At 39.9% G+C, this 18886-nt stretch overlaps 1 protein-coding gene across 5 annotated transcripts in view; it reads right to left on the bottom strand.

Moving 5' to 3' along the window:
* The window catches only part of CSMD3 (CUB and Sushi multiple domains 3), a 580687-nt gene that overhangs the window by 232897 nt on the left and 328904 nt on the right, over positions 1-18886 (bottom strand). For all 5 annotated transcript variants that reach the window (XR_014566768.1, XM_083748860.1, XM_083748861.1 and 2 more), the window contains 2 exons: positions 11881-11984; positions 2430-2542 (listed from right to left, as the gene is read on the bottom strand). Coding sequence is in view for 4 of the 5 variants with exons in the window: in XM_083748860.1 (XP_083604986.1) it covers positions 2430-2542; positions 11881-11984 (217 nt within the window). In the remaining variant the exon portion in view is untranslated. The remainder of the gene's footprint in view (positions 1-2429; positions 2543-11880; positions 11985-18886) is intronic.

Below are 18886 nucleotides of genomic sequence, written 5' to 3'. Positions count from 1 at the left end.
TAATTCACATAGCCGTTTACAAGGAAACCCCTGATGTCCCTTTCCACTGTTCTCTCAGTGCCTTCACAGAAATGCCGTCTTATTTCAAATAATGTTTACCACACTGCTCATGGATCATTCTTTAGGAGAGAACAGTATATGTCATGGCCTGGTATGGAACTTACTTATCTCACAGCACAAAAGAAATGCTCTCTGAATTTCTGCACATGTCCTTTACACACCATTTTTAACCCCGCAACAAAAAAGAAAGAAAGAAAAAGAATGAGGGTTGTATCCCGTGTTATTCATTCAATGAGCAAGCCCACTGGAATTGATAGGCCTAACAAACATGGGTCCATTAATTTCAGTGGGTCTACAACAAGTGGAAATTAGCTGGCTACAACCTTGAAAATACAATTTTATTAGCTAGGCACTGGTAACTTCCACAAGCATAACCTAATATAAAAAGGCCAAGTGTGGACAACTTCTGACTTGTGGAGACTATTGGGAAGAACCTGCTAGTCCTCAACACTGGATCTGCAACATGCTGATCTACACCTTTCATCACCTTCCCAGTCGTAACATGACAGCTCCTTTCCTTAGCCAGTGGGCCATTACTGAAGAAGGTAACATCCACTTCAAGGTGGCCAGGTTGCGTTAGTGGTCATCACCCTTCAGGTGCCTCAGACACCTGATAGCTTGCTGAGCTATCACATTACCTGCTCAGTCTTGATAAAAATAAAATAAAATATCCAATTAGCCCAAGTATGAAACAGTACAGAGTGGTTGCCAAATGTTTCTGAAACATCAGAGACCATTCAAAAATATCCTAATCATGCCCACAGTTGTAAAATAGATGATCTCTTATTGTTACACAAAAATAAGTGGATAGGTCTAAAAGGTTTATGATGCTGTCATACCATAGTAAGTCAGATATTATTTGGCAAAATGAATCTGATGATGCTGTGAATATGCTTGTGTATTCATCAGCTTACCTTAAGTTCTCTATATTTATGATTTTGTTAGCTTCAGTGCTTTTTTAAAAAAATAATGTTTAGGGGTACTCTCATTTTCCTACTCATATTGAAATACTGCTTTTCAATGAGGCCAAACTTAGATTTACAAAATGTTTAGGGGTATGCATCCCCCTGCGTCTCCCCCCCCCCCCAAGAAAAAAAGCACTGGTTAGCTTTGTATTATATTTTTAACACAATCAATTGTAAGCTGAATGATTGAGTGACTGGATCAATGCTAGCTCTGCTTAAACTGCTGAAAGCTATTGACAGCTATTGCAAACAATCTTTGCCTTTGAGAATTAAAGTGGTTAGCTACCTTTCTTGGAAGTTTCAGATCAAAAATACATTAATTGGCATAGTTAGGGCAGGGTCTTCTAGAAAAGGCAATAAAGAACATCTTGATAAAGCTGGAGATCCTTGTAATTATGATGTCAACTTGCCTTTTGTTTAATTTTGGGCAGGGGGCACAGAGGAAGAAGGTCAAAGGGTTGAACAACTACAGGCAAGAAAACAATATGAACTCTGAACAGATTGGAGAACCGGGCCAAAGCTAACCAAATGAATTTAAATAGGAATAACCAGCAACACAAATATAAGATGAGAGATACCTGGTTTCACAAGTAGTACAAGTGAAAAGCATTAGTAGAACACAAGCTTAACAAAAGTCAACAGTGTGACTCAGCAGCAAAATAAGAGAGAGTTAATGCTATTCTAGGCCACATCAACAGAATTATAGTGTCCAGATCAAGAGAAGTAATAGTCCCACTCTATTCTGCCTTGGTCAAACCACACTGTGGTCAGGTGCCCAGTTCTGGGCACCACAATTTGAGAGGGATATTGATAAACTGTAATGTGTGCAGAGGAGGGTGACCAAGATGATCAAGGGGCTGGAAACCAAATCTTCTGTGGACCAGTTGAGGGGGTTGGTATGTTTGGTCTGGAAAGGAGGAGACTGAGAAGAGATATGATAGCCATCTTCAAATATCAAAAGGGCTGTCACACTGAAGATGTAGCAATAATGTTTTCTCCTGATCCAGATGTTGGAACCCTAACCAAGGAGAGTATGACTATACATTAGGAAGGAGCAGCATTATTATTGCTTCAGCCACTTGAGATCACCAGAGTAAAACCTTTTCAGACAACAGTTTTCAGATTCTGACCCATTTCTACGCCTTTCAGAAAGAATAGTCAAATTAGACAAAGCCACTCCCAACAACTTTTAATAAGATGCCCTTGAAAATTATGTACACATAATAAAGTATAATTCCACACAAAAAACAAAGCAAAATGGCCCTTCCTGAATTTTCTTTCTTTAGTGTACTCTGGTTTCACCTCAGACTGTAGAAATATTTTCTTTAGTTTTCCTTTTGTAGACTGAAAGCCAAGGATTACACTCAGGTCCTTTTAGGAACATCTTTGATAGCTTATAGTTACCTTTGTAGTTAACTTTGAAGCCAATTGAGCCCACACTTTCATCAGTTTGAAGATGAAGCCACATCTGATTGTTCATGCTGACAATTAAATCTGGTACGAAGCTTCCCGTTAACCTAATCATAAACAAAATAAAAATCCCATTAGCTGGAAATTGTCTTCAAATAAAGAGATATTAAAAAGGCAAGAAAGAGATCTTGATTACAGCACGCTAAGGGACTAGATAGAACATCACAGCATTTCAAAAAGTCATCAGGAGAGATGCTACCAATTGAAAATCTTTCAGCTCTGTACAGCTAAGTAACAGCATGATAATAATTTTTATCTAATTCTTGCAATTGACACTTAGGGTTAAAAAGAAAGCTGTTCCGTTTGAAAGGTAAAAGCTAGTTTTAATGATAAAATTGTAATGTCTGGATTTTTCTCACATTGTTATAATATTACCCAAGAGATTGTCATAATGCTAGAACATGTGTACACCCAATGAAGCTGAACGTGGCAAGATTCAGCACAGATAAAAGAAAGTACATTTCCCAAGGCAGCAGTGATGGCCACCAACTTGGATGGCTTTAAAAAGGATTGGATAAATTCACGGAGGACAAGGCTATTAATGCTGCTAGCCACAATGGCTACGTTCTAGCCCCACAATCAGAGGGTTCTCAAACAAGTTGCTGGAAACTGCACTTGTGTCCTGCTTGTAGGCTTCCACAGACATCTGGTTGGCCACTGTGAGAATGGGATGCTGGATTAGATGAGGCATTGGCCTGTTCCACCAGGTTCTTATGTTCTTATGAGACTGAACACTGAAGGATGGTGACAACCTTATGAGGGCTATCATCTTGAAGGTGGACAACATACTCAAGGGTAGAAGGTGGAACTGCCCCAGAATGTGGAACTGCCACCACCATGCCAAGTGTGCTCCTCTGGGCTCTGTCCCTGCCCATTCCTACTAACTATCTTTGCTTGATCTCACAAAGCCCTTTGATTCAACTCCACTTCTGAAGGCAGCTCACCAAGTCAAACTCTCTTTCCCTCCTCACTGCAGCCCTCACTATCCATGAAAACAACTCCACTAAACTCCTGGACAATGCGGGTTATGTTATGGGGCAGAGATTGGAGGGGGGAAATTCACATAATCAGGCATCAGGATCTTACAATAGCCAAACAGGATTGCACCAAAGGTTTCATCAATAGGGCAAGGTTTGCAGAGATATATGAAGGAAATGATTTTGTAAACCCCTTTGAGGGTTTTTTGTTTTGTTTTGTTGTGCTTTTTTACAATCAAGCTGTGTATGAAATAAATAAATAAATAAAGGTCTTCTAGGATGTTGTTCCACCCACAAGAAAGAGAGTAGTCTAGCTGAACAGCACAAGACAAATGATATGCAATTTGTTGTTTTGCTTAAACCTCAGATTGAATCCACGATTTTGTTTTTTGTTTTTTTTTAAGAAGTCCTATAGTTAAAGGGTTGTTCTGTCAAGATAATGAACACATAGTCAAGCAGCAAACATGATGCCACTGAATCATCTGACTCATACAGGAACAGAATTCCTAATAGAGGAATGTTTATTGAACAGCGAATTTTATCTATGATCTGAAATGGCTCTGTGATTCAAACTTCCAGCAAAAACAGATGGGAGGTTTCTAAATGCATTCCACAGGGCAGGGATGAGGAATCACAGCAGTACCTGCTTTGTTATGGAAATGTGGCTTTTTGACCAATATACCCTCATAATTTTCATTCATACCAGTGGGTGTGATGTGACACAACAATTAACATCATTTGGACAACATCGCTGCTGCCGCACCCTTACCACACATGCATACTTCTGTCCCTCCCACAATTACTCCATGAAAACAGCAGTTAGGAAAACTGGGGAATAGAATAAGCTGCCATGTCAAGGCTCCACATTGTTCCTTTGTAGCTGTGACTATGCCTTGCCCGCTCCTGTGTCATCAGGCGGCTGTGGCTGCCTAAAACATCCTCACAAGTCAAATGCTTGTTCTGCACTACTACCAGAGGGCCAGGCCAACCACTGAACTGTAATGAAAGACAATGCATTCCTAGTGTAGTTAATATCTTAATTCAGACTTCTTTGGTACAATATAAGAAGGAAGAGTTCTGATATGCCTCTGGCTTTCTTCCTATCATCATCATCATCGTTGTTGTTGTAGTTTTCATAATGAATTATACCCCACCTTTCTTCAAAGCACAGGTGACTTACAACAATAGTAATGGAATACAAAATAAGGTAGTGCCCTGATCTATGGAAGACAGGGGGCTTTGTGACTGTACTGTGGACTTCATCTATGCTCTCAGTACTATGAGCACAACAGAATTAACACAGCTGAAGACTTCCAGAGCTGCAGATAATTATTTGTCTCGACACACTTCCCTGATCATCTTAGATTCTCTTTCATATATTTCACATATTCTGTTTTCAAAATCTTGATACATATTCCCAGGTGGAAACAGTAAAAGCTTCCTGCTCTTATATATTCATAGTAGATTGGTGATTTTTCATTTAATTAGAGCATCTATTGTGAATTCGCTATTCTGACAATGCAGGAAACATTTCACAGGTGCAGCATGTTGCGGAGAGATTAATACAGTGCTTTTAGCACCAGAGCACATGTTTGGAACATGAGAAGCTGCTTCATAGGGAGTCAGAATATTGATCCATCTAGCTCAGTATTGACATTGGCTTTCCAGTGGTCTCTCTCGGTCCAACTTCCAGGCAGGACTGTCCCAAGACATTTTGGCACATGAGGCAAACCACAAAATGGTGCCTCCTGTACCAGGGAAGGAATGAGTGAAGATCTACATCAGGAAAAAGGCTTGGAGGAGACCAGCCGTGCCTCCTGTTTGTCAGTGGCCACTGTAGAGGCAACATGGGGGGGGGGGCTGCTGAGGAGGCATCTGATCCAGCTTCTAAGGAGTGTGCCACAGCTGTTGCAGCGGACAGTGGAACCAGCTACACAACTGCAAATAAAACCCTTTAAATGTGTTGTAAAGTGCAATATACAACTGTGACACTAGATGGCAACAGTGAGCTATGCAAAATTCAACGTATTTTTCAAAAAAATTTTTTTATAAAAAAAGCATTTTTACAGCATTTTTAATATGTGTGTAGATTCCATCAGTGTATTTGTTGGGGGCTGGATCTCCTGCCCCTGTCGATCCTGTCACACTGATTGCTTCATGGGTGAGCCAGCCCTGCTTCCAAATAGGATCCTTTTCAAGGAGGGTCCTGCTTGCGCTCGGGACCTTGGGGCCCCATGGCATCCGGAGGCAGGGCCTAGCCCGGCATTGCTGGGGCGGTCTCTCTATCACCCCAGTTCCAGCACCCAATCAGGTTGTTTCGCAAGTTGGGGTAGGAGGAGGGTTTATAAATGGCAGCGAGATGCTTTGTGCTGCCGAACACCTACCCACCCGCCCTCTTTGGTTTCTGTGCTTTGGCCTTGCTTGGGACTTCGGTTGGTCGCCTGCTTTGCGGCAGGGGCCTGGTGGGAATTTTGTCCACTTGGCAGATTGGCACTGGCCATTTGGTTTTCGCCTACCTCCCAGAAATCATCACAACTTTGTAAGGTTTGGTGGTTAGGCATTGATTTAGTTGTGGTTGGGGGAGGGAAGGTGTGGTCATCACCTGCCTCTCCTTTAAAAAGGGTATTCCGTTAATGGAATCTGGGGGTTCTGGATCTCATTCAAAGTCCACCTGAGGGGCTAGGGGCATGCCAGGACCACAGGAACCCCGGGCTGAGCTATAGCCGATTTGCATCGATGTAGCTCCCTTGTTTGGTTTACCCTTCCAGACCTCCTGCAGGGCGGGCAGGGGTCAGTTTTAGTTTGTCAATGCCTAAGCCAATACCGCTCAGATTGTGTAATCAATAAAGTTGTGGCCTAAATTTTGCTCATTAATTTCAAACTAAAATTTGATTTCTGTCTGAATTTATTTCTGGGGGGTTACCTATGGTCCTCGAAGCACAAGGACTGAACAGGGGTGGGATGTTCTTCATGCAAAGCAGATGTTCCACCACTGAGCTATACTTATTAGCACACATCCGCATGACCAAAATTACCGTGCTGATAGCACCTAATTGCAATGACCAATTATACATAATTATTATAGACGATCTTTCTTGGCACAGGAAGGGTCCTTAAGCTTGGTGCTATAGCACAGTCTGTTTCCCAGACTGAAAACAGCTTAGATGCCGCAAGACAGGCAGTAATCCCCCTGGGCGAGTGCTTTTCTGACTTCCTTATCATACGAAACATTTATAAAAAGGACACTTTGGGAGGCATAACATTTGCTGTATGATTCTTGGCAGTGAAGCAACTTCGGAAGCATTCGATAAGAAAGTTGTTCTTTCTTTAAAGCTGGTTGTTCCATGTGTTTCGTTAATTACTAAAGGCAAATGGATCACGAAAGCAGTAACAATCAATGGAGACAGAGGTTTTCTTAAATTATCATCACTTAGCTGGTTGCTTATCACTCTGGTAGGAAGTGTCTTGTCTGTCTGAAGAGACATCAAGTGTGAGAATCTCCCTAGAGGAGGGGGGTCATGTCTGCTGCCCGGATGGTGACATATTAGCTTGCTTTCATTGCCGTTTGGCAGATAGCTGGTGTGTCAAATTGTATTTTTTTAAAAGAACCACTGGCCTAGTCAATGCAATTGCCTGAATCCAAACACATAGTAGACAGATATATATATAAATGAATAAATATTGCAAAGCAGATTGAAGATGCCAATTTGAACAAGAAATAATTCTTGAGACAATCACGCTCAGGCTGACAGCTGTGTAAATTGGAAAATATTTTCAGCAAATTATTAGCACATCTTCGCCCACTACATTGTCTTTATTATAATGTAGTAGTAACTTTACTCTGAAGCTCCTGACAACTTGAAGTAATGTGATGATAAGAGAAAATAATGGAGTGTTCATTTGCATTTGTAACAAAACACTGTAATTTCATCAGTCTTATTTAATGTTTGTCTTGCATCAGATGGGTCACTACAAAACATTAGAATCTTAAAGTAGACCAAACATGTGAGGAATGATTCATATTCGGGGGTGAGGGCTGGAGGGGAAATCAGTAAATAGGACAAAACTGATTCTGAAATGATCAAGTTTACACTATGAATATATATATATATGCTTAACTTGATGCATTTTGGGATATGAAATCATAAAAGCAGTTCCATTTGTTTTTATTATCTGTATTTTAATAATTTGTTTGTATAATGATTTAGTTCTATTACATTTAAATTGCTTTAAAATTCTTTTCTTTATGTGTTTTTAGCTTTTTGTATTTTATCGATGTTTAGTATTTTTTATGTGCCTTTAGACCCAGGACTCAGCTATACAGCTGCAAATATAACGTTTTAAGATCATTTTAAGTGCACTATACAAATGTGACACCAGATGGCAATGGTGAGCTTATGGTCAATTCAATATATTTTCCAAAACGTATTTTAAAAAAGCATTCTCTCAGATTCTCTAGATTCCACCCCAGTCTGGGAAAAAGGTGGGATGATGGACAATATAATTAATGAGGCAATTCCTTTCCCCATTCAGAATCTGAACCCTTGCAGTGTTTATAAAGAGAACTGAAGAAGAAAAAGGGAAACCTTATACGTATACAGAAAACAAAGCCAGCATGGAAACAGAGTCATTGCTACAAGCATAATGCTAGAATTATATATACATATTGCTATAGTTGTAATATAAATACCAGCAGCATAATATTTGACTTCCATTGTCTTCTTTTAAGAATTTTGATAGAAAATTAGAGGAACTCTTATGTAATAAAGTTATGCTTGTCTGTGACTGAAGTTTGATAGTAATAAAGAAAGGAAGAGGAACAACTTTAGCCAAATATGCATAGTCATGGTTTCCCATTTTAAGCCTTATTGTAAAAGAGGATAAATGCACAATAGACAGAACAGACAGAACAGCCTGAGCAATAGAAGACTGACCAACTCTCACAACTACTTCAAGAAGAGGTCATACAATACATTGCTGTATTGATAATTGATTTTAGTGATCTAGATAGGGGCTGGGGAAGCTCCCAGTTCAAGGACGGCATTCCTTCTTGAGCATCCTTCCAGGAGCTGCGTGCCAGTGGTGGGCGAGGTCAGAGATAGAAAGTGGGAAGGGCCAGAGACAAAACTACATGGAGCAACTGTTGTGACTCTCACATTTGTACAGTAAGCTACATTTCAGACATGCACACACACACAAAACCCTCTCCATTCTCCATTCAGGCAAGCAAGAGATGTTCTCATAGTTCAAGAACACATTTCAGCCAGACGAAAGCAGTATCAGTGAGGATTGTGGCTTGAGTAGAGGAAGGAAAGTCCTTTAGGGGAAGTTCTGAGGGATACATACAGAGGTTTGGAGGGCCACATTTTAACCCTGATCTAGACTTTTTCCAGAATATTAGCTAATACATGCCCCACATGCATTTATCCCTTATGAAATTGTAAAAGATTTCAACAATATCTAGTTCATAAGCATCTGCACAATTTCCAGTTGGCATACAATGGGTGTATGTGGAAAGGTTAAGGAGGCACACACAGACAAATTTTCATTTGCATTTAGAACGGAACAGGACAGAATAAATATGAGTTTCAGCTGCACAAGAAATTCCAGAAATAAATAAACAGACAGACAAAATTCTCAAAACTGTAAGGCATGGCTACAGGAATCAGCCTTTGAAGATATTTTTTGTGCACCACACCCCCACTTTAAAGATAATATAGTTTAGGGAATTTCTTTATTTGAAAGTTATAATATAACCTACACTCAACTACAACAGTCAAAAACAAGCCATGCACATTACCAAGCTTGTAAGAATATTTCTTCAAAAAGCCACGGCGTAAATAACACTTCTAACAACTCCTCAATCCAGCCCTAGGAACTAAACATAGCAAACACTTGGCATGCTGTGATCAATAGCTCATTTTTAGCAAATCAGAATCCTTAAAGAAGAAAAAAATGTTCTGCATCATAGCTTATCTTCCCACATCCCACTTCACTAACAGTATCAAACCCCAAATGCTTAAATACAGAAGAGAAAGTTCTATTGGAGTTGGTGGAATTTAGGATTGTGGTTCGAAACTGAAATTCCATTGTCAAGTGAATGATATGTTTCAATACCACCTGTCATTCATTAACAACTTTATCCTGAAATCTTCTTTGCCTAAAGCCCAAGATGTCACAGATGTCTGATGTCGCAGATCAGCTAAATGAAATTCATGAGAACATAAGAAGAACCCTGTTAGATCAAACCAAATGTGCATTTGGTCCAGCATCCTGTTTCCACGGTTACCAACCAGGTATCTGATGGAAACCCACAAGCAGCACATGAGCAGAACAGCAGTCTCCTCAGCCATGCTCTCCAGCAACTGGTAGCAAAAAAAGGCATATTGCCTATTGTATAGATGTAGTAAATGACCATTATGAGTTACAGTCATGGATAGCCTTATCTTCCACAAACTTGCTTAGTTCACTTTTAAAGCCACCCAAGTTGGTCATCATCAGTATAACTCAGTAGCCATCACTACAATCTGTGACATCAAATGCCATTGTTTAAGATTATGCTATGGAAGTACCGTATTTTCCCATGTATAAGATGCCTCCTATTTTGTGGAGACTCAAATTTAAGAAAATGGGAGATGGCACAGGGTTGATGAGCTTTTTTATGGGGATTGCATTGCAAAATCCGCTTCTCATCTGTTCCCTCACCAGCAGAAGCTGCCAATTGCCCACCAAATTGCCACAGCGTCAGCCAATCAACACCCACCATTGAAGCAACCAATAGCACGCCCAATAATCGCTAACAGCCACGGCAGCAACCAATCAAACTATCCATGTATAAGACAACCCCCACTTTTTAGCATAATTTTTAAAGAAAAAAATGTAGTCTTATAAATGGAAAAGTATGGTACTTCATTTTGCACTTCCTGGATCTCCTGAATATTTTGTTTCACTTGATGACCCCTGGTTCTCATATTTGGAGAGAGGGAGAAAAACTTCTATCTACTTTCTCCACAGCATACATTTATTCACCTCTTTCATGCTTCTAGCCCACATCCAAAATCACTTGACTTTTTTAATATATGTGAAGCAGCAAACAACATGCAGAATCAGCAAAGAAGGGAGATAAAGTATGCATTTTTCTTTAAGTCATATTATTTTTTAAAAAGTATTGTCTCCAATTGTACCATATCACAATCCCACAGGAGAAAAAAACCCACCTCATTTTATTTATTTAAAGAAAACAAAACAAAGCAACTAATATTTTAGAATTTTCTCTTTTTCAAAAAAATGTGGGAAAAGGCGGTGCAGAAAAACTAACATGTTCTCCATACTTTACTCAACACGAAATCCATCACTTTATTAATGCCAGTGGTCTGTGCCATCTTTGCTCCTTTTCTTCTTGCTATGCACTACAAAAGACGTAATCTTAAAATCCATGTGAAATGGCAGGAAGGTAAGTAGAGTAGCTAACACCGGCTGTCAGGGGCTCAGGAGCAGAGGCAAAGGGAAGAGAGGAAATGGAGAGTGAAGGGGAAGAATCCGAGGGGAGCGTAGGAGAAGAGGACAGTGGCCCGAGGGATTCCATGAGCCTCTCCAGCGAATCGGAAGATTCACAGAAGGGGGCGCCAGTGGCCAGGGGTAGGGGGTTCCCAAGGGGAACGCCCCAGGAGCAAGGGGGCAGCAGGGACTCCCAGAGCAGTAGTTGGAAATCAGGACCAGCTTCCCCACCAGAGCAGAGTGTGGGGGAAGAGTCCCAAGTATCGGGGCCAGTGCATTCCCCACCAGGGAGAGAAGACGAGGCAGGGCTGACCACGCCTCCATCGGAGAGTCGGACAACGGAGGGGAGGTCAGATCCGGCCAGTATCACGGAAGAGGGGAGCAGTGACAGAAGTAGTGTAACGGTTAGGAGAAAGGTCACTGGGTTGGCGCGAGAGGCAAGTTCAAATGTACAGGAGCGCGGGACAGCAGAGAATGAGGATTGGGAACCGGGTCCTAAAGCCCGCCGGAGGCAGGGGGAGGAGCTAAGCGACTCAGCGTCGGAAGAGTCCAGAAAGGGCAATGCCCCAGCGGGCAGGAGGACCCAGAGGAGGAGAGAGCAGCGGAAAAGGTGGAGCAGGGCTAGGATCTTAAACTGGTGTCAGAGGGGAGGAGACTCAGACGGGACTTCGCCGATCTAGGGTTTAAGACGTAGGGCTGCACGCTGTGGCTTTGAAATGGAAACTGAACTTCAATAAAGACTTTTGTACATTACTACAGCCTAGTGTTGGTCCTGTGTGAGCTGGGACCTAGAGGCAGCTCTGACACCGGCTTTACAGAAATTAATTTGATACATTGCAACAAGTGACTCCCTTGTATATAGAAGATGAGCAAAATATTAAAAAATTGGGTTGTAAATTAAGGTGACTTACACTTGAAGGACAGTTCTGGGATCACCCACTTCTCCTCCATCACCAATTGTTAGTGTGTCGTAGCCAATCTCCAGATCAAATTCTTCAAAATTAATCTGGATAACCTAGCGGGAAAAATAAAACATGTACTTAAAGCATCTACATTTATATTACTTTATCAGCATGGAATCCACATGTTTTTCAGACTCTCATATTTTATTTATATAAACAAGTCATTTGTCCAAGAAAGAAAATAATGGAAGTATATGGGGCAATAATTTACCCTTTTCTTGCAATACAATAGAACCCCTAAGGCCAGTTTTCCAATTTAAATGCAGATGTTTTACCTTTTTAATAACCTGAAGTTAAACGAAAGTGTCAGAGTCAAGAATTTTATTACGCATCAGTAGTGGAAACTATAACATATTTTGTTTTTAAGCATACTTTGCAGAAGCTCATGCACGTACAAACATATCGAGAATTCATACAGATAGATGCAAAGGGGGGATGTTTATTCTCACTTTAAAAAAATAAAATGCAGATATAACAACTGCAATTATAACCTGTCATTATTCACAGTAAATCAAACAATTGACAGTACTCAATTCAATAGGGTTTACTTCTATGACAAGAGCCTGAGCTTCACTTCGAAGTTGCATATGCTAGAGGGCTAGCATGAGGAAGCCTCAGAGGCATGAGAACGCCAACTTAGAAACACTAGGATAGTTTTCTGGTTTTGTTCAGAGACCAGTATTCCTATGAGAGAACCTGGAACACACTTCTAAATTAGAAAGCAAGCTGGGAGACAAACACAAAGTGGGCACGTGAGTGAGAATTCTATGAGGAAGAGGAACGAAATCCAAAAGCTTGTAAGTCTCAAAGGACTCCTAAGCACTGTGTAGTTTTAAGTCCATTTTATTCTCTGCTTTAGTAATAATTGATTTTTTAATACTTTTTTTTTATTGTTGCAAACAGCTTGGGAGGGGGTTGTCCAGAAAAGTGGTATATAAATATTTTAATATTTTTTTTGTGCAGGTGTGTTTGTCTGTTTTAATTAACAGTGTTCTTCTAGTTCTCTTTTCCAGATTTCCCCTCCCATTTGTCCTAATGGGATTGCCATACTCAAGATCTCTTTTCTAAGGGCATGCTGAGGGAATATGAAGAATTTGGATCCAGTGGATTCAAAGGCTCCTCCATTCACCCACAAAACTCATCTGGTAGCACGATCAGAGCACTCTCCAAGGGCAGAGTCCTCAGGACCATAAGCTTGGTATAATATACATGTCTAGCATCATACTGCTCCATTACCCGGGCCAAATAATTCACAACACTAAATTGTGGCACAAAGAACTCTGGCAGCATTCCTAAAATTATTTTTGAAGTTACAAAACATAATTTTTAATTACCCCCTTGCCTGAAAATCTAAACGTAGCCAGTTGTTAGACTGAAAATGAAATGGTTTGCCAACTGTTCAAGTCATTGGAGGGTATCAATGTTAACTTAGAGACAGCTGACTGTGACCTGATAATTCCTGTAACAATTTTGAGATAATGCACACAATCTATCTCTGTATGTATTTATGTATGTATGTATGTATGTATGTATGTACAGTATGTATGTATGTATGTATTTATATTTATGGACTAGGGCTTTTGTCCTTGTCAAGTTATGTTACCTATATTAGGGGAAAGGAACAACCCACAGATCATTGCTGTAAGGTTTTCCACATTGCACATTAATGGAAATCCCAGAGAATATGAATAATAATAAAAATCTACAGCAGGGATGGAAGCCTGTGGCTCTTTATTTGTGCAGATCACACCATACCTGACCCACTGGCCATGCTGGCTGGAGCTGATGGGAGTTGGAGTCTAAAATCTGGAATGTCACAGTTTCCTGAGATACATATTACTACCACTAAATCTTTTCCTCATTATCTGGTCTGGTAAGGTAGGGGCATAAAAAGCACCTACATTAGATCTGAGCTTGGACAAAGCCCCAAACTGATATTAAGGGCAGAAAGGTCATTGTTTTACTCCCTGCAGAACATTGATGCAAATTGTACTCTGAAATGTGATGTCTGAAATAACTGAAAGCTATAAGGCAACCAGCGCCATGGGTTGCAACATACCACACTAGAGTTTTAAATCATCACAGGGCTTTACAAGTGAACCCAAATAAATAATTTTCAATCAGTATTCAGAAAACCAGTAACTTTTCATATTAAGGTTTATTGCATATCATACACAATCCCAGTTACTTTCTACTCTATACATATTTTCACAAAAGTGAGGTTGAGATATTAAATCAGTCTCAGTAGCCGTTTATGTACTCTCTAAACAATAGAACTTATGTAAATAAGCATCACTTTAAACAAACAAAAATTAATTAATTACTCAGATTAATTGAAAACCAAGATAGAAACCATATTGGGAAATCAACAAAAACAAAATGCAAATATATCATCCAGCAAACAGAAAATGTGCTCCCCTTTAGTTAAATAAACAAATTTGCATATATAATTTCTATACAACCAAATGAATCAATTACTTTTTGTTTTATGAAAGCTGAAATTAGTGTTGGATGTATTGCTTTTATTATTCAGGCTTTCATGGAATATGGTGGTTTGAGACTCTCTAAAAACTTTGCATATATTAACATTTTTAATGTGTCTTCTATAAGCCCAAGCCATTAAATTAGAACATAGTTGTTAAACATTTTAAGGCTATTTCTATCTATGCAGAATACAGCACAAAGCTTTTAACTCATCTGAAACTTCACATTTAAAGTTCATTTATGGGAGCTACACATATACCTCAACACCCCTCATTATTTCCAGTGACTTGCAGTGGGGCATGTGAATGGTCTCCATTGGAAAGCAGTGTGTTGAATGTGATGTGACACTATTTAGAAGCCCTTATTATTTAATGTGCAACCATTAGATGAGCTTGCAATGGAGAGCTGAGCCTTAGGATCAGTTGTCATTCACTTTTTGTATAGTCCTTGGGTATGCATCTAGTTTGAGAGAGAAGAGGGATTCGAGAACGCAAAGAAGGAAAATGTGACCTGCTTATGTTGCTGATATTAATATACTTCAACTGATTTGGGATCAGAATGACTGATTACTCCCAGGTAAGGAGACAAGGAATATATTTATGACATAATACATTTTAATGAAATCCTGTCGCTAGATTGACAGGTTACACTTCCATTACAATTTATTTGAAAGCAAATCCCACAACGAAAACGGTTGTGCTTTATTATAGCCAATTACTCACCACAAGTATTATTTTTAAAAATGCTCTAAGCTGGTGGTATACTGAATCTATTTATTAGAGGATTAGGTGGCAATTTAGAATTTGTGATTGGAATGATTGATTTCCTTAAAACTAAAACGTTTTATGTAGACAAGAGCCTTCTTTAAATGGCTTACCTGAAGTCAAGAAATACAGCTGTGACACCAAGCATTTGCAGAACATGCATTAATGCTATACAGACACAACAAGGTGGAAAGGACATCAAGATAAATTGTAGTGCAATCCTATACATGTATACTCTGAAATAAAACAAGACAAGTGCCTCCCCTCTCTATATGGAATTATAAATGATTTTTTCCTGCCCTGAAATTTGCCTTCCATGTATGCTCTTATTTCCCCACCTGTAACCTACCATTTCAATCTCCTGCCCTTTATTTCCTGCATAACTTCCTGCGTAACTTCACTTCTCTTTCCTTGCCCAAGTTTATTTTCACATAACTTCCAGTCTGGGCTTACTTCCCATATTACTTTTTTCCAACCTATGTTAAATTGGTTGGAAAAAAGGACATATATATATATATATATACATACAAACAGAGATAACCAGAGAGCAACTTGTTTTCTTATCATCTCAGAGCACTTCCATGTGTGATTCAGTCACATACTGGCAAATTCAGCTTGTGCAATTATAGTTGATTGAGAGGAAATACACAAAAATCCCATTTTAAACACTATACACACATATTTCTCAGCATTCTAGTCACCACAGCATGTTAGCTCTTTAAACACCAGCACCAATTTATCTGCCTGCCTTGAGGTATCAGTATCCATGTTATGCTTGTTCTGTGGTATTCACTTCCAGGCATGTGAGTTTAGGTTTGTAGCTTCACAGAGTTACTTATGAGACGCGGGTGGCGCTGTGGTCTAAACCACTGAGCCTCTTGGGCTTCCCGATCAGAAGGTTGGTGGTTCGAATCCCCACAACTGGGTGAGCTCCTGTTGTCTGTCCCAGCTTCTGCCAACCTAGCAGTTCGAAAGCACATCAGTGCAAGTAAATCAATGGGTACCGCTGTGGCACGAAGGTAAACAGCATTTCCATGGGCTCCGTTCCATTGTGCCATAAGCTGTTTACTCATGCTGGCCACATGACCCAGAAAGCTGTCTGTGGACAAATGCCAGCTCCCTTACCCTGAAAGTGAGATGAGCCCTTCAACCCCATAGTTGTCTTTGACTGGACTTAACCGTCCAGGGGTCCTTACTTACAGTTACCACAAAAAAATCTTAAAATCAAATTGTAAAATGGGTAACAGCTTCTGAGCAGCTAAAATTACCTGGTAACTATCAAAGCAAGAACTAGCATCAGGACCAGACATATCCAGACATATTCTGATAGCTATTGAGGATTCATGGGTGGTTACATCTAACCTAAATCATGCTCAACAGGCTACTCATTGTCAACTCAGATTCTACCTTGTGTTGCAGGTGTATCCAAGGCACCAGCTACTGATTCCCGCCCCACCCCCCAAAGACCTAATGTGATGTTTCATTTGGAGTACGGTGGCAAATTTAAAGTGGCAGGAACATCACAGACACCTCACTGCAGATTACAATACTGCTGTCCATCACGGGCAAGTACAATGAAGGCATCATTGATGTTGAATGAGATGGCACTTTGATGGAGACCCCATCAAATGTGCATCCAGCTCTGATCAGAGAGGAATGGCTCAGGGTTACTTTATACAATCATGTATGTACATCAGACAATAGCATATATGTAAAAAGAAAATCATTATGCCTGACATGATATATCTGTAATGGCTCTTTCACACCTGCAAGTCATAACATTATGTCGCAATCACCAAATGATGAACATCTATGTCTGAAGTTTCCCTCCCACTGCAAGGCAGCTGAACCATCAGACCGTGAAGCTTTATTAGGCTTTTATGAATCTAAAATACAATCATAACTACAAGTATTTCAAACTGTGAAGATTAGGCACTTCCTAATACTCAACAGTACCATTTCTGATTGTGGCTAAATTTATTCATAACAAAAAAATGATTTTTTTGAAGAAAGCTTTGCAATTTATAATGTTGTAATGATGTGTACATAGTTTTAATGTAACACTGGTGAAATTACAAATTAATTATCCCTTCTCACAACCCTTTGACCTTCACTCGCTGGGGTCATTGAGTTTTCCCAATATTTGGGAAAATAAATAAAACATGGCACTTGTGCATTCATTTTTCCTTCAAAATAGTGCATTCATTTTTCCTTCAAAATGCAATTTATGCATGATTGTAACTAAGCAACTACCAAAACTAAAATCTGGTACATACTCTATCCAATACATCCTAATGACTACCAGTACATGTTGGTTACTAAATTATGTTTGTTACATTTTTTTTGTAATTTATGGTGAGAACATGAAACATGAATTCCTAACAGAAACTGAGATCACTACACATAGCAAACCAAGGTTTCTGGGTTCTGTCGCTGTTTCAGGAAAAATCTATAGGCACTTATTATTATTATTATTAGTAGTAGTAGTAATAGTGCTGGAGGAGACTCTTGAGAGTCCCATGGACTGCAAGAAGAACAAACCGATCCATTCTTAAGGAAATCAGCCCTGAGTGCTCACTGGAAGGACAGATCGTGAAGCTGAGGCTCCAATACTTTGGCCACCTCATGAGAAGAGAAGACTCCCTGGAAAAGACCCTGATGTTGGGAAAGATGGAGGGCACAAGGAGAAGGGGGCGACAGAGGATGAGATGGTTGGATAGTGTCTTCGAAGCTACAAACATGAGTCTGACCAAACTGCGGGAGGCAGTGGAAGACAGAAGTGCCTGGCGTGCTCTGGTCCATGGGGTCACGAAGAGTCGGACACGACTAAACGACTAAACAACAACAGTAGTAGTAGTAGTAGTAGTATACTGCCCTTCATCCAAAGATCACAGGGAGGTTCACAACATAAAAATACAAAACGAGAAAACAAAATCTTAAAGAAAAACTAACAACTGAGTATTATCTAAGGCCGATTTCCTCCAAGCAGCTGTAGCATACAGTGGTACCTCGGGTTAAGTACTTAATTCATTCCGGAGGTCTGTACTTAACCTGAAACTGTTCTTAACCTGAAGCAGCACTTTAGCTAATGGGGCCTCCTGCTGCCGCTGTGCCGCCGAAGCACGATTTCTGTTCTTATCCTGAAGCAAAGTTCTTAACCTGAAGCACTATTTCTGGGTTAGCGGAGTGTGTAACCTGAAGCATATGTAACCTGAAGCGTATGTAACCCGAGGTACCACTGTATATATAATGCTATTTACCAAACATGCTACCAATATTCCTGAGGATTTTAATGGTTATACTGTATTACCATTCAGAAGAAGAATCTGTTTCCACAACAACAACAGTAAGGTAGGGCAGCATGGAACGACTAACAATATAGTTACAAGGTATTTTGATACACTGTCTTTTTAGGCAAATATTTACCACTCTGCTCCCATTACACTTATAGCTCACATCAGCATCCCCACCACTTTTTCCCTGTCACAATGCAGCACAAGTGCAGTAATATATAAAAAAATCATATTTTAAATGTCAGTGCTGTGTTCTGCTAGAGTTCTGAATCATGGCGGCAGTGGGACTTTTTTCTGAAGAGCTGAAAATAGAAGTGAGCTGTAAGTGTAATGGAGAAAGTGACATATAATGGTAAGTTAAGCAAATTGTACTTTGCCAGTCCACTCGTGATTGGCGCAGCATTTCTGTGCATG

This window comes from Podarcis gaigeae (assembly GCF_964106915.1).
Source record: "Podarcis gaigeae genome assembly, chromosome: 7".
In the NCBI taxonomy this organism is placed as follows: domain Eukaryota; kingdom Metazoa; phylum Chordata; class Lepidosauria; order Squamata; family Lacertidae; genus Podarcis; species Podarcis gaigeae.
Note: the sequence above shows the minus strand (reverse complement) of the source record. Positions and strands in the feature narration are given on the sequence as shown.